This window comes from Egretta garzetta, unplaced genomic scaffold (assembly GCF_000687185.1).
Source record: "Egretta garzetta isolate BGI_Z169 unplaced genomic scaffold, ASM68718v1 scaffold118, whole genome shotgun sequence".
NCBI lineage: Eukaryota > Metazoa > Chordata > Aves > Pelecaniformes > Ardeidae > Egretta > Egretta garzetta.
The window spans coordinates 2611271-2623916 of NW_009260484.1; the positions used below are offsets into that span (position 1 = coordinate 2611271).

The 12646-nt window shown below is 39.8% G+C and overlaps 1 protein-coding gene across 1 annotated transcript in view; it reads right to left on the reverse strand.

The window, feature by feature from the left end:
• Positions 1–12646, reverse strand: part of DISC1 (DISC1 scaffold protein) — a 191265-nt gene that overhangs the window by 121184 nt on the left and 57435 nt on the right. The window contains exon 7 of the mRNA XM_035899688.1: positions 3300–3354. Coding sequence (XP_035755581.1) covers positions 3300–3354 — 55 coding nt within the window. The remainder of the gene's footprint in view (positions 1–3299; positions 3355–12646) is intronic.

The window sequence follows — 12646 nt, forward strand, 5'->3', positions numbered from 1 at the left end:
GTTATATTTTTTTCGAGTCAACAGAACTATCCTCCAAGCAGTAACTGTTACTATGTGAGGATTTCAGAGTCTTCCTAATAATTTAAAGACACATATATGTCATCACTTCTGCAGCTACTATAATTTTTCAATTCCCAGATATTGTACTTTGTTTCAGTACCCCCTTCTAAGTGAATTGCCTGCTAATTCACTTAAAATGTTTTAAAAAACCCAAACCTGTCAGAGGTGAATAAAAGAGCCCCAAGAACCCAAAGGCCATTTCTGTCTCACATCTCCAAAATAATTCTGAAAGTTTTTAATGACTTCTTTCTAAGCAGTGCTCCCTCTTTAGGGGTACTGAATGGCTCAGCGAATTGGAATGAGATGGGGAATCTCAGCTCCAGGAAAACTGCATGAATATATCCCATGCTGGCAGTAACTTAAAGTCATTACAACTAGACAGCTGTTTGGCAATTATGCAAAATAAGCTGGGAGGTTTAATCAGTTTCTAGTGAACACTGTCCACTTTGTAAGCACTACTGTCAGAATGAAGCTTGCTGGCACTCTTTATTAATGGACCAAATGCAGGGACCAGAGGCTGAAAGGCAGTTCCTCTAACTCAGAGAGATGATTCTTCTGGAACATGAGATAAGTACCTTACCGAGCTTCTGCTTGTATCTATGTCACGTGTATTCTGTAGATAAACGAACAACATTAATCTTCAGAGCTATCACTTGGCATAGTTCGACAAAACTAAATGAACGACTGGGAGAGGTAAAATAATATAACCTCCTCTAAACTAATAGCACTCCTTTTACATTACATCAGTTCTACTCTACAAGCTCCAATTCTTTTCATTCTTTCTAATTATTTTATCTTAATAACAGCTACCATTGTTCATTACAGTAGCTTATTTATCCACTAAAGAAAGGTTGGTTCTTAGCGAACAAAGATGATGAGCATTCACAAAGCCAGTGTCCTGCTTTGCTCCCGGGGAATGCGCCACCCTCCCTTAACCGGTCTGACTGCAAGCGCCTATGCCTGTGGCCCCAGCAATGCCTTTTCCCTGTTCTTAGTGACCAGCTCTGCTGCAGGCCAGGGAGCAGCAAGCTTCCAGTCTAAAACAACTCCCTTTCAGTTTCAGAGAAGTTCTTTAGAGCCAAATACTACTGTATCTATTTTAAAATCCTCTTCAGTGGTTTGGGGGAGGAGGGTTGCAGACTTTGGAAAAAAAAGGCTCTTCTTCAGGAATATACCCCACAAATCTGTGTTCAGACACATATACACTACTCAAAATGCAGTCTATCTGAAACCAGTAGGATGCTGGTTAGCAAAGATATGTGGAATCAAGAGGAAAAGCAGCAAAATATCAGAAGCAAATTTGCCCGTTGTTATCCTCTTCCATCTTTTCAGTGTATGATGTTAAATCTAAAGCAGCAGAAACAGGACAAGGACACTGACTAAAGCATGGAAATTTACTCCTCCTCCAACTATCTCAAGAAAAAAATAAGTTTTGAGTAACCTTCACATTTCTTTACAACAGTACCTTGGAAAAGATAGAAATGCTCTTTACACTGCCTGCCGAAAAGGGCAGTCCATCTGGAACTCCCGTACAGCACAGGCTTGCCACTAGTGAAAGCACATATTAATTTCTGAAGGAAGAAGGTGGATAAGGGAGATCGTTCCCTTCATTAACAGGCAAATCTTACCTTTTGCAACCTCAGCTGAAAAGAACACAGATGAGGCAGAAAATGCCATATAAATACTAGTGGCACAGAGGGAAAGAAAAGACCTTTGCCAAAGTAGTGTTTTCCCCATACAACAAAAAGGCTTAAAAGACCAGCTCTATTCAGTTTGAGAAGAAAATAATGGGATGAGATGATCTGAATAAATAAAATAATAAAATTATTTGGAGAGGTCTCATGTGCCTTCCTAATTATCTTCTCTAATAAATAAAAGCCATCACGTAGGAATGGAATGAAATTAAAATAGTAAGTTAACTACTGAATATTTAAAGAAACAAACAGGCTGTGGAATTCTACCTTGCAGACTTCTCAATTGTTACCCAATATTTCAGATCTTATTGAAAAAGTCTCTAGATACCACACTTATAAAACAAATCTTCAAGAGGCACACATTTTCTGGGGAGAAGGCAAAATCTATAACTTACATTTTAGCTTGCAGATAGCTTGAAACAACACATCACTCTCAGGTATCAAATACCTCCTTTGTTTTAGTACACGAGCTGTAGGTCAATTACAATCTTTTCCTTTATACTTTATTCATAGTCATTTAAAAAATATAGGAGGGAGCATCATGTTATAATGGTCTATACTATTTTTTCCCAAGATGTGTGCATAAGCAAGGAATAGAGGAGAATGAGCTCAAAATAAAGTAGGAGAGAAAGAAGGAGGGGTATTGTGACTCAGTCTTTAAATGGTCTTTTTAACAGTGCATGCTAAAAGTGTTGGTCAAGATGATTGGGAAGAACAGATTATAAAGGACAAAATTTTCACTAATTTTGGTGAGTGCCATTAGAGAAAGAACAAGAAAAATGAGCTTATTTCAGAGTATAAATTCATTACTGATCAAAACCCAGAAATATTTTCCACTCCTTGTTCCATATAGACCTATATGAATTAGCTACAATAAATGGACTTTTTTTCTAGAGCACTCCTGGAGCAAAGATGCTTTGTGGCTCACTGAGCCATTCTGAAATAAAAAGAAAACTTCAGTAGTCTCTTTCTTGGAAAATTAAAGGAAAAGTATTAACATCTCTGGTTAGAAACAAAAGGTGTGCCAAATATGCCACAGTAATTTTCTTTGTGTTTTTAAAGGGGGATGAGAATTAGATTGCTAACTTATTATTAGTGAAAGGGTGGGGAAGAGAGGTACTTCATTTATGCTCTTCCTTCACACCAATGAAACCAGTCAGCTAGGCAAGTAAGAGTCTCTGTATTAAGAGTGAAAACATCCAGCTGTGACCAGAATTCGCTTTCATTTCATGAAGCTAGGGAGTCTGTTCCTAAATGGAGACCAGAGAGAAGACTGATCACTAGTAAACATAAGCCAATAAACAATAGATTACTCTGTCTACTTCCTTAAGCATAATCTCTGTGGCCTGTCCAAATATAAATTGGGGTGTGGATGTGTGTGTGTGTGCAGGGCTAAAGTGTATGTTTAAAAATACTTACATGGAAAATCTGTTTAGAAGAAACACCACAAAACCAACTGTCTAAGAGACAGACAATTTATTAAGATGCAAGCTATTATCTGCTTCTCTAAATATTCTGAAAAACTGAAAACTGATGTGTACTTACTTTGGCAGTAGTTTCTTTAATGGACATGCTGAACGATTGTTCTTTTTCCTGAAGGCTAGAAGGGATTAAAATAAAATAAAATAAAGTTGACCTTAACTGCTCATCATGGTCTGCTACACAAGACACATTTTTATATGGAAGCACATAGGCTTTACGATGACTCATATTAACACAAAAGAGCCAACCCCAAGATAGAATCTGTATATTTGCTTTCAACATTGCTAGTGACTAACCAACATTTCTTCCACTCAATTTCTACCCACTTAATCCTGTTTGTTTGCAAAACGGTTCGTACACTAGCTTTACAGTTCTTAATTAATGAGTTTATATGCATTTTACTTACCATCTGAAACACAATTATGATTATTTGTGTAACCATATCTTACAAGTTCCCAGCAGTGTCCAGGGCTGGTGCTTTGCTAGGCTACCATCCAAACACCTAACACAAAGGGGTTTCTGACACAAAGAGTTTGCAGTGAACTATCCTCCTATAACCCAGTTTCCATCTCTGCCAGGAAAGGTTCAACTGCCGTCACTTGTTCTCACTGTAATTTTATATGAAATATCACTACTCAGTTTACTTAGCTTAATAAAAACCTACAAAATATTTGTACCAAATTGATTCAACAGTGAGCTGAAATTGAGGGATTGTCCATGCTTATATGAACAAATTCAAGGTTTTCTTCCACATATAAAACAAGGTATGTTTACTATTTTGATATTACCAAACCTAACATAAACCTGTGCCTTGGTGCTTGTAAATAAATTCACACATTACATTTTTAACATAAAATTCAAAAATCCAAGGCAAATCAAACATTAAGAGTTAGTATAGATTATTTTTGAAACTTTAATACTTCCCTCCCTCCTACTTCACAGGTGTACACTTTCATACAGTGTTCAATTACTTTATCACAAGCTATTTTCTTTTCCATCAGACACCTCAATTCAGTGTACGTGACAGTCAGCACTCCCCAACAGCAGCATTTCAGTTCTTCCTTTTAGCTACATTATAAAAATTGTACTTCTTCACAACCTACCACTGACATTCTTCCTGAATACAGAACTACTAATTTATTTCTAGCTTTTCTTTTACTGTTCGGGATTGAAGCATCCAAACATTTCAGAAACATCACTGGATTTATTTCCATAATACTCTCTCAAGATACGGCAGTGTTGTATTCATTTTACAGGTGGAAGAAACACAAGTTGCTGTTTTTCAGAAAGCACCTTAAGACTGAGCGCCAGATTTGACATGCACACAGTCCCTGCTGCCTACCTCCATGGATTTCAGTTTTCTTTTGAGAACTTGCTGCTTCGTATTTTCCAAGCATGGCACTTACTAAGTCCTGTTTCAAGAGTCAGCATTTATGCAAGCCTGAACCCCAAAGCAGAAAAGTTGGACTTGCACTGAGTTTCCGATCACCTACCGAAAGGCTGGCTGGACCACCTTGCCCAGCCGCATGCAGGAGTAAGGCAGCCTCAGAGGCAGAATTCAGCTGTCCAGTGTTATCATTTAACTGCATTAATGAGACAAGCTATTTTCATTGCTTTCCCTAATGCCCTGCGCTTCATGGAACACACACCTTTTCAATCTACAGCCCAGCAAGGCCAGTCACCTCATTAACACCACAGCACACGGGGGTCCCTCCAGCTCCAGATGAGGCTGCCCCCTCAGAAATAGCTCATGACAGTGTAAGTCAACGCCTGCGTAAGGCAACAAACAGCAATACAGCTGGCTAGCTACATAAAAGTGGTTTAACAACATTTGCCACATAGCCGTCTCCAGTTCCTCCCTTTTCTACAGCAATATATGGGCAAAACACAAAACATCATATGTGTAATGATGCCATTATCAGCTTCTTGCCTGCCTCTGGCCATGCCAGAGGGAAAGAACTATTTAGCCATTTCTTTTCCCAGGCTCTGGAGCTCCCAGTGACTTTCAGCATCTCCCCCAATCGGCATCTGAGCTGGTTAGGTTATGTAAAAAAGAGCTGGGCTTTGTGTACAGATGTCAACAGGGAGCAGCCAGGCTGCGGTGTGTAACTGAATGAATAATGGGTGACTGACCCAATTGTTCTGAAACTGCCTTATAAAATTCAACTCTAAAGACCCAGGCCATAATAAAACGTAAAGTGCAGTTATAGCCAGAAGAACAACAGTATAAAGGTGGCACCTCTATTTTCTGTGTGCCTTTCCTCTTACCCATTTACTTTCCTCACAGAAAGCCCCCCACCCCCCAGGTTCATACGATGTTTCGCTCCTCTGCAGAATTCACACAGCTAACAGGAGAGAGATCAATTTTTAATTTCTTTTTAAACCATACATCCAAAACAGCATTACAAACCAAGACCCAGCTGTAGAGTCCACATTGTTAAGAAGGATGCACAAGCCCATGTGGACTTTCAGGTCCAGGTGCTGAGTGGGAAAAAACACCCTCTTTATACTCAGATTTCTTTTTTATGAGCACCTATCAAGTCACTGAAAAATAAATACGGAACTGCATACTGCCATTTCAGTGATAGCAGAACTATAATTTTAAGAGAATTTTGCAGAAATATAGTTTTAAGATAATTTTATATTAATCTGGCAAATATCAATAAAGAATGACATTAGTAAATCACCATTTTGACCCAGGCTAGTGATATCCACATTAACCACAGACTTGAATCTAAGGAATCCTTTTGTTACAGTTACAGTGTTCATGCAGACTCTTACAAGTGTATTTGTATTATTAATGGTATGAATTTCACAGTAGTATCCTGTTTTGAATCCTTGTTAGCCTTCAGAGCAATACCGTAGGAATCCCCTATCCCTTTTAGGGATTAGCCCTTCATACAATCACACAGAGCAACCAAAACTGTGTATGAACCATCCATAGTTACCAACTGTGAACAGCTTTTGACTAAGTTTATTCCCCGGTTGTTTTCTTCTACCACAAAACACCATCACGGAGAAGCCCCTCACAAGCTTTCCAATTAACTGACAAGGTAATGACCCGCAAGAGAAACCAGGCAGTCAATACAGATTCATTCTACCAACAAAGGGCTTTAACAGCCATGATCTGTTACATGTGACTTGAACCAGAAATAATATTTTCTTTTACCACCACCCTGGAGCATCATATTTCATTTTAAGTGGGGTATTCTGTCTGCTTAAAAGATACCTTACTTTTACACTACCAGGGGAAATGTCTTTAAAAAGAGATCCTCAGAATAACACTGAATTCTTGCCTGGGAAGACAGCCATGGTTTTGACTCATTGCTATTCTTCTCTGGCAGAACAGCTAATCAAGAATTTGACTGCTTGTCCTCACAGTCTCTGCAATCTATTATAAGGACCATTTAGAAGTTACTTCTCAAATTCAATATAAGCTAACTCCATCACAGAGAAAGCCAAGTTCTTGACCCAGCTGATAGAAGGACTAGAATAAGATAGGAATTCAATTAACGCAAATTTAACTGACTAAATGCAGAAAAATGAAGGGATTTAACACTTGCAGAACTGACAGCAATCTATACACCATGTGTAATTTCTTCATTCATGCAGATAGCTATGTAGGCCTATCATTTAAATGGCTTGCAATGGATTTACACACATTAGGATCCATAAATGAGGAGAGAAGAAAAGAAAAGGAATGCAGACTTGCTACATGCTAGGGCGTCACTGTATACACCCTAGACCAGAACAGGAAAGCAGGAACTGAGGAATTACCATTTCTGGATGATGAATGAAATAATATGTTGGCAAAACACGGACTTCAGCTGGAAAACTGCAGAAGGATGTGGGAATGCTGCATATTCAGGAGCCGAGGCTGACTTGGCATGTAATAATAGACTACGAGAAGAATTTTAAGATCAAAATACTTCAAGCAAGCCAGTGCCTTTTAAACACTGCATTTTAGTGACCTTAAAGAAAAATAGGTACTGAGTACGTTGAATTGTAATAACACAGTTGGAACCTGCCAAGACGATGATGTTCATAATCAGGAATGGTGTGCTGGCAAAATAAAGAAAGCCAATTCAACGCAATAGGGGACAGAAGGAAGACTGGGAATCGAGTGGTCTGGTTCACACATTCCTTGCTCTGTCATAGGCTTCCCACATGACTGCAGAGGACATTAAATGTCATAACAACAGATAATGTCTAAAAAGCCTTTTAAAGAATATTCTGAGAAGTTATGATTTACATGCAGGAATTACAGATATTATGGAAGTGGCTTTGTTCAGAGGAAGGCTGACTAGCACAATACTGGGAAGAATGGCTTTCTGCTAGAGGAAGGCATGTTTCTGAATGCCTTTCCTTCCACTTTGCTAGTATACTTCCCTTTGCATACCAGGCTATTGTGTATTTATGTTTTGCTTCCCAAGAAAAAATCCAAAGAATGAAAATGGGCAAAAGGCAAGGCATGCTGTTCTCTACATTCAAGATATATAAATATACATACTGCTTAAACAGAAACAGTTCCTGTATTAATGACAAAATATATATACAGTGACAAAAAAAATGTAGTCAGAATGCAGCTTCCACAACTGCACAATAGAAAATACCACACACGAAGTACCAGTGTAAAATAAACAAATAAATTCTGTACTGGAAATTCTTATTTACCTACAGAAACTCAGCAGCTATCTCTGATCTCTGCCTGAAGAGACTGAAAGACAAAAGGATGCCCTTTAACAGTAACTATTCTTTCTTATGTTACTGTCACCTAAAAGGTTATTCTAGATCCTGTTATTTCACTCCCTATCTCCACATGGCAATACAGTGCTTAAGCAAAAAGCACTTTCATTTCTTTAAAACAAAGCACAAGAGCAATGGCCTAGAAGCCTACACTCAGGCTGTATGCATATGAGAAAGCATGATGGGCTGAACCCTCAATTCATATTTATATGTATTCCCTCCTAGATAAAGTTATTTAAATGAGTATTTTCTTGGCTATCAGCAAATTTAAACAGTTTACAGTATGTCTGAATTTGGCCCAGAGTAATGAGACTGTCTGCAAAGGATAACCTCATTCTAACGGTCACAGTCGGCAGAGAGCATGACTTTTCCAACTTGTAAGTCTTCTAACATATTTCCTTCTCTGATTCTGAAGTCACAAGAAGCTGTACTCTCTTAGAAGATGAAAATATATAAACCGAGCCCTACACTTATAATCTTGCTGTTAAGAGTAAACGGAAGCTGACCTTCCAAAAAAGCCTTTGTCCAGTCCTTTGCAAAAGAAATCGGAATTGCCACTCGGGGAACATTTGGTGTAAACATCTGCTACGGTCTACATCAAGGCAAAAATCCAACAAAAATCTTAAGTCTAGGGACTTCACTGGGCCTTTAAGGAAGAAATCCACAATACAAAATGAAATCAAATAATCAATGGCTTTCTTGTATTTTTACAGGTCCCTTGATGTGCATATCTCAGAAAGCTTTGAAGACAAGTCAGGAAAAAAAAAAGCTTTTGAACAAAACTATAACAAGAGGCAGCTTTAAGCTAGGCATGTACAACTAGGACTAAAAGAAAAAATAAGAAAACATAATTGTACCCAAAGTTTTCTTGATTAAAATCAACAGATTCATTGTTACAGATACCATGTGCATTTTTTTTTACCAGAACAAGACCTACAAGAGTGTTGTCAGTCCTACACTTCTGTTCAATTAAGAATGTTCAGAGCTAAATGCACTAAGGTGAAACAGCATTTTTTGTTTTCTTTTTAAACTCTCAACCACAAATTTTGATCCTGCCTAATCAAGGAAGACAGTGGATAACAAGATTTTTCTGTGTGTTTTGTTCATGAGCCTGGCTGGACTATGTATCTGGGTATTACCATACCAGGAAAGCAATTTTTCAGTCAAACACATAAATTCCTTTTCATCTTTGTGCAATGATCCATGGGACTTTAAACAATGAGGTTTTCATAGTAGCATATCTCCATGTTGGGAAGTAAAATCATCCTTTAAACATAAGTCGGGATTTTCCAAACAAATTTTACCTGAGATAATGCAGTCCACAGAAAACTTCTATGAGACAACAGAGCTGGTTAAACAACGATAAAACCACAAAATTTCTGCTGAACTGATGTGGTGAAAATCCAATATGTCTAAACCTGTCAGTGCTCTGGAGGTGTGGACTTTAATGCTAAATAGATGGAGAGAAACGCTGTGTTATTTCATATTGAAAATGAAATTTATGGCAGTTGCAAGGACTAGCCACCTGAATTAGAAGTAAAATGCAAAGTGTCACCTTGGAAGGCTTCCAACCTCAAAAATTAATCTGATCTGAGACAAAAATTGCCAAGAGATGTACTTTAAGTTACAGGAGCTTTGGACCTTCTGCACATTTCAATCTACAGAGTTCTCCAAGGAATACGAATGAGAACCCAGAATTATGCACCTAGCTCTGAACCATCAGAGATCTGATTTTGCTCCAGCAATTTGCTCTTCTTCTAGCTATCATTTGCAGAGCAGTATTTCTTCATTGTTGCTTTATATCAAGGACTGCTTCAACACGCATGCTCGCCCGTTCAGAATTTGTCAAGAGGCAGAACTAGAAGTGCACTTTCCCAATGTCTTTGTATAACCTCAGCTTACCAATAAGGCTTCCCATTGACTCATGGGTTGCTGGGTGACTGCACTTGTCTTTGTTAACTCTTGAAAGTTAAACCTATACTCATCATCCTACCCAGAAGCTCTTATATAACACAAGAACTCTAAACTGGGACGACCCTTATTTGCTGCAGTGCTGCCAGACACTAGCCCCAATTATGGGAGGCTTGCAGAAAAATCAGGGCATTAGATGACACTTCACAATTTTTTGGTAACAATGATTAATAAGATTTTTTTTAATGCCCACAGTAGGAGGACTGAGGCAGCACCTCAGTGTAGTATGGTAGCTGTTTTTTCAGATAAAATCACTCCAACAGAAACAACCAGTTCACAGTCACTTGAAGATGTTGCTGGCATCTTCAATGATGATTCCAAGCTGAATTTTCATTGTCATGTACTGAGAAATCTTCTGGTCCTATATCACACTATTCAGACAGCCGAAGCAGCCGCCTGTTTCAACCAACCATTTGCATGGTGCTATATTTCCCACCACTCTTCTGTCAGCTGCTGCAGCAGAGTGGTTGTGGCAGTTGTTGCTCCAGCTGCTACCTGAAACAGGAGCATCAGACTGAAAACAAAGGCGCAATCAAACAGCTATCTGCAGCAGCAGTTCATCACATCCAAACACTTTCCCCAGGTTTTCTGATGTGTCAGGAGGTCCCCATTCTTCTGCTACATCTGTCTGGAGTGCACAAAAACAAGAGCTTGCCCCTAGCAGCTGCAAGTATACTCCTAAGAATAACATTCATTGTACTTCACCAACCGAAAAGGTCTGTCCCTGCATATTGTTGTTAGCTGTTTCTCTATATACAAACAAATTCAGTATCATCGATTGGGACAGCTGGTCATTTTTCCCCAAAGAGAAGTAAATCTCATTGTATGCATACCCAGAGGAATCAGCACATATGTGGCCTGGACTTCACAGGCTGCTACATCCCACTGGATGCTCTTCAGGCAAGCAGGGGGAGCCAGATGCTCAGCAGGGAAAACCAGATGCCTCATTACACTGCACACGTGGGTACTCAAGCGGATGGTACTCATCTTTCTGCTGGGACTTTTTCCTTCTATAATGCTGCTTGGAAGGACAAAAAACGGCCTCCAAGATGCTCCAAAATACTCCAGGTTGGTAGCAGTGGCTCTGTCCTCCAAGTTGGAAGATTTGCTCTCTCCTTTCCCTTCTGTGTTTCCAACCCCTCCTGTTCTTCCCAAGGAAGGCCATTTCCTACAGTGCCAGAGCAGACTTTGTGGAAGTCCCTCTTCCTCCCTACAATAGGGGTTCCCACCAGCCGTGGTAGGATCAGACTCACTATGAACTGCTGAGCCACAGAACAAAGGACTCGGCTCAGATGCAGGCAACTCGATCAAGAAGTCCTCTGCCCCAGTTTTAAACTCTGGCAGCTCTTGTCTGTTGACTTTTGTTTGCACCTTTGCAGGAAGCAAATTCACTTCATGTGCTGAAGCACAGACACTGTATGGCATGCCAGGCTTTCGGTACACAGTTTCTTCTATAGTTGCTCCCACAAGTGAAAAAAAAAAAGAAACAAAGCCACTTGGCAAGGAGTCTACCCTTCAGTCCTAGGCAGAGAATAAAGGAATGAAATTAATCCTAGGTAGACAGAATGGAGAGGAAAACACCTATCTATCTACAAAAAGAAAGCCGAGCCTCCTAATCAGTCAGATCACAAAGGGTGAGGCAGACCTCTTCTTTCACCTGTGACTTGTCTTAGCCCCTCACAAAAGCCCACAGCCAACTTCTTTAAGAAAGCCGAGATGATTGCCTCCTCAAAACACAAACCCAGCCACAGGACTAGCTGAAAGTGAGACAATCCTATTATCAAAGCTCAGGCTGGGTTATGACATTTGGCATGAAATTTTAAGCTTCCCTCAAAAAAAACCCTTGTGGCAGAGGAAGCTCGCTATGCAGCCCATCGCTCTGAGGGCAGGAGCTCTGGGGAATTTTCCAGGGCAGAGTCGTCCCCAGGTGCCAGGGAACGTCCTCTCTGGCTCTGCTCCTCTGCCACAAGCCCGCTGCTGCAGGTTCTGTGAAGCTGCAGCACACAGAATAAAATGGATCAGTGGATCATCAAACAAAAGAACTACAATTAGAAAAACTGGGTACCATACCATCTTCATTATACCTAGCTATAGTAGCAGCAGTGGTATCTACTATATTTCAAGAACACCGTAACTGTATTTTGGTTCATCTCATGTAGCATAGGCATAGACATGCTTCTGGCCACAGAAAACAGTTTTAAAAGTCTGTGCTAAGCTTTAAAAAAAAATAAAATCAGAGCAGCATGAAAGGGCCCTAAGTCAAGGCAATAAGGCAAATACTCAAAGTGACTTCTGCATCATCCTTGTGTTATGGAAGATGATTTATCACTGACTGAAATTAAGTCAACACAAACAGGCCTGGGGGGGGAACTGAAGCTGTCAGAAGCCTTGAAGACTCCCATGCCCAGAGCTTACGACTGGGACAGAAGCAAACAACACGGAAAGCAGTTTCTGGGGCTGTGCAGCACTTCTTCACGTGGTGCATTTCATATGCAAATACTGTTTATCAATTCCTGCAGAGCTAAAATAACTGAAATAGTGAGGTAACCAAGAGCTCTCTTCACTCCTATTACTTGGTGATGAAGCCCTAGCTGTGATGGCCACTACACAAGTTACCTGATTTTGTCTGCACATCTGACAGCTCACGATGCTCATTTCATCATGCATTTTTTTAAGAGAGAAACACGGGGGCG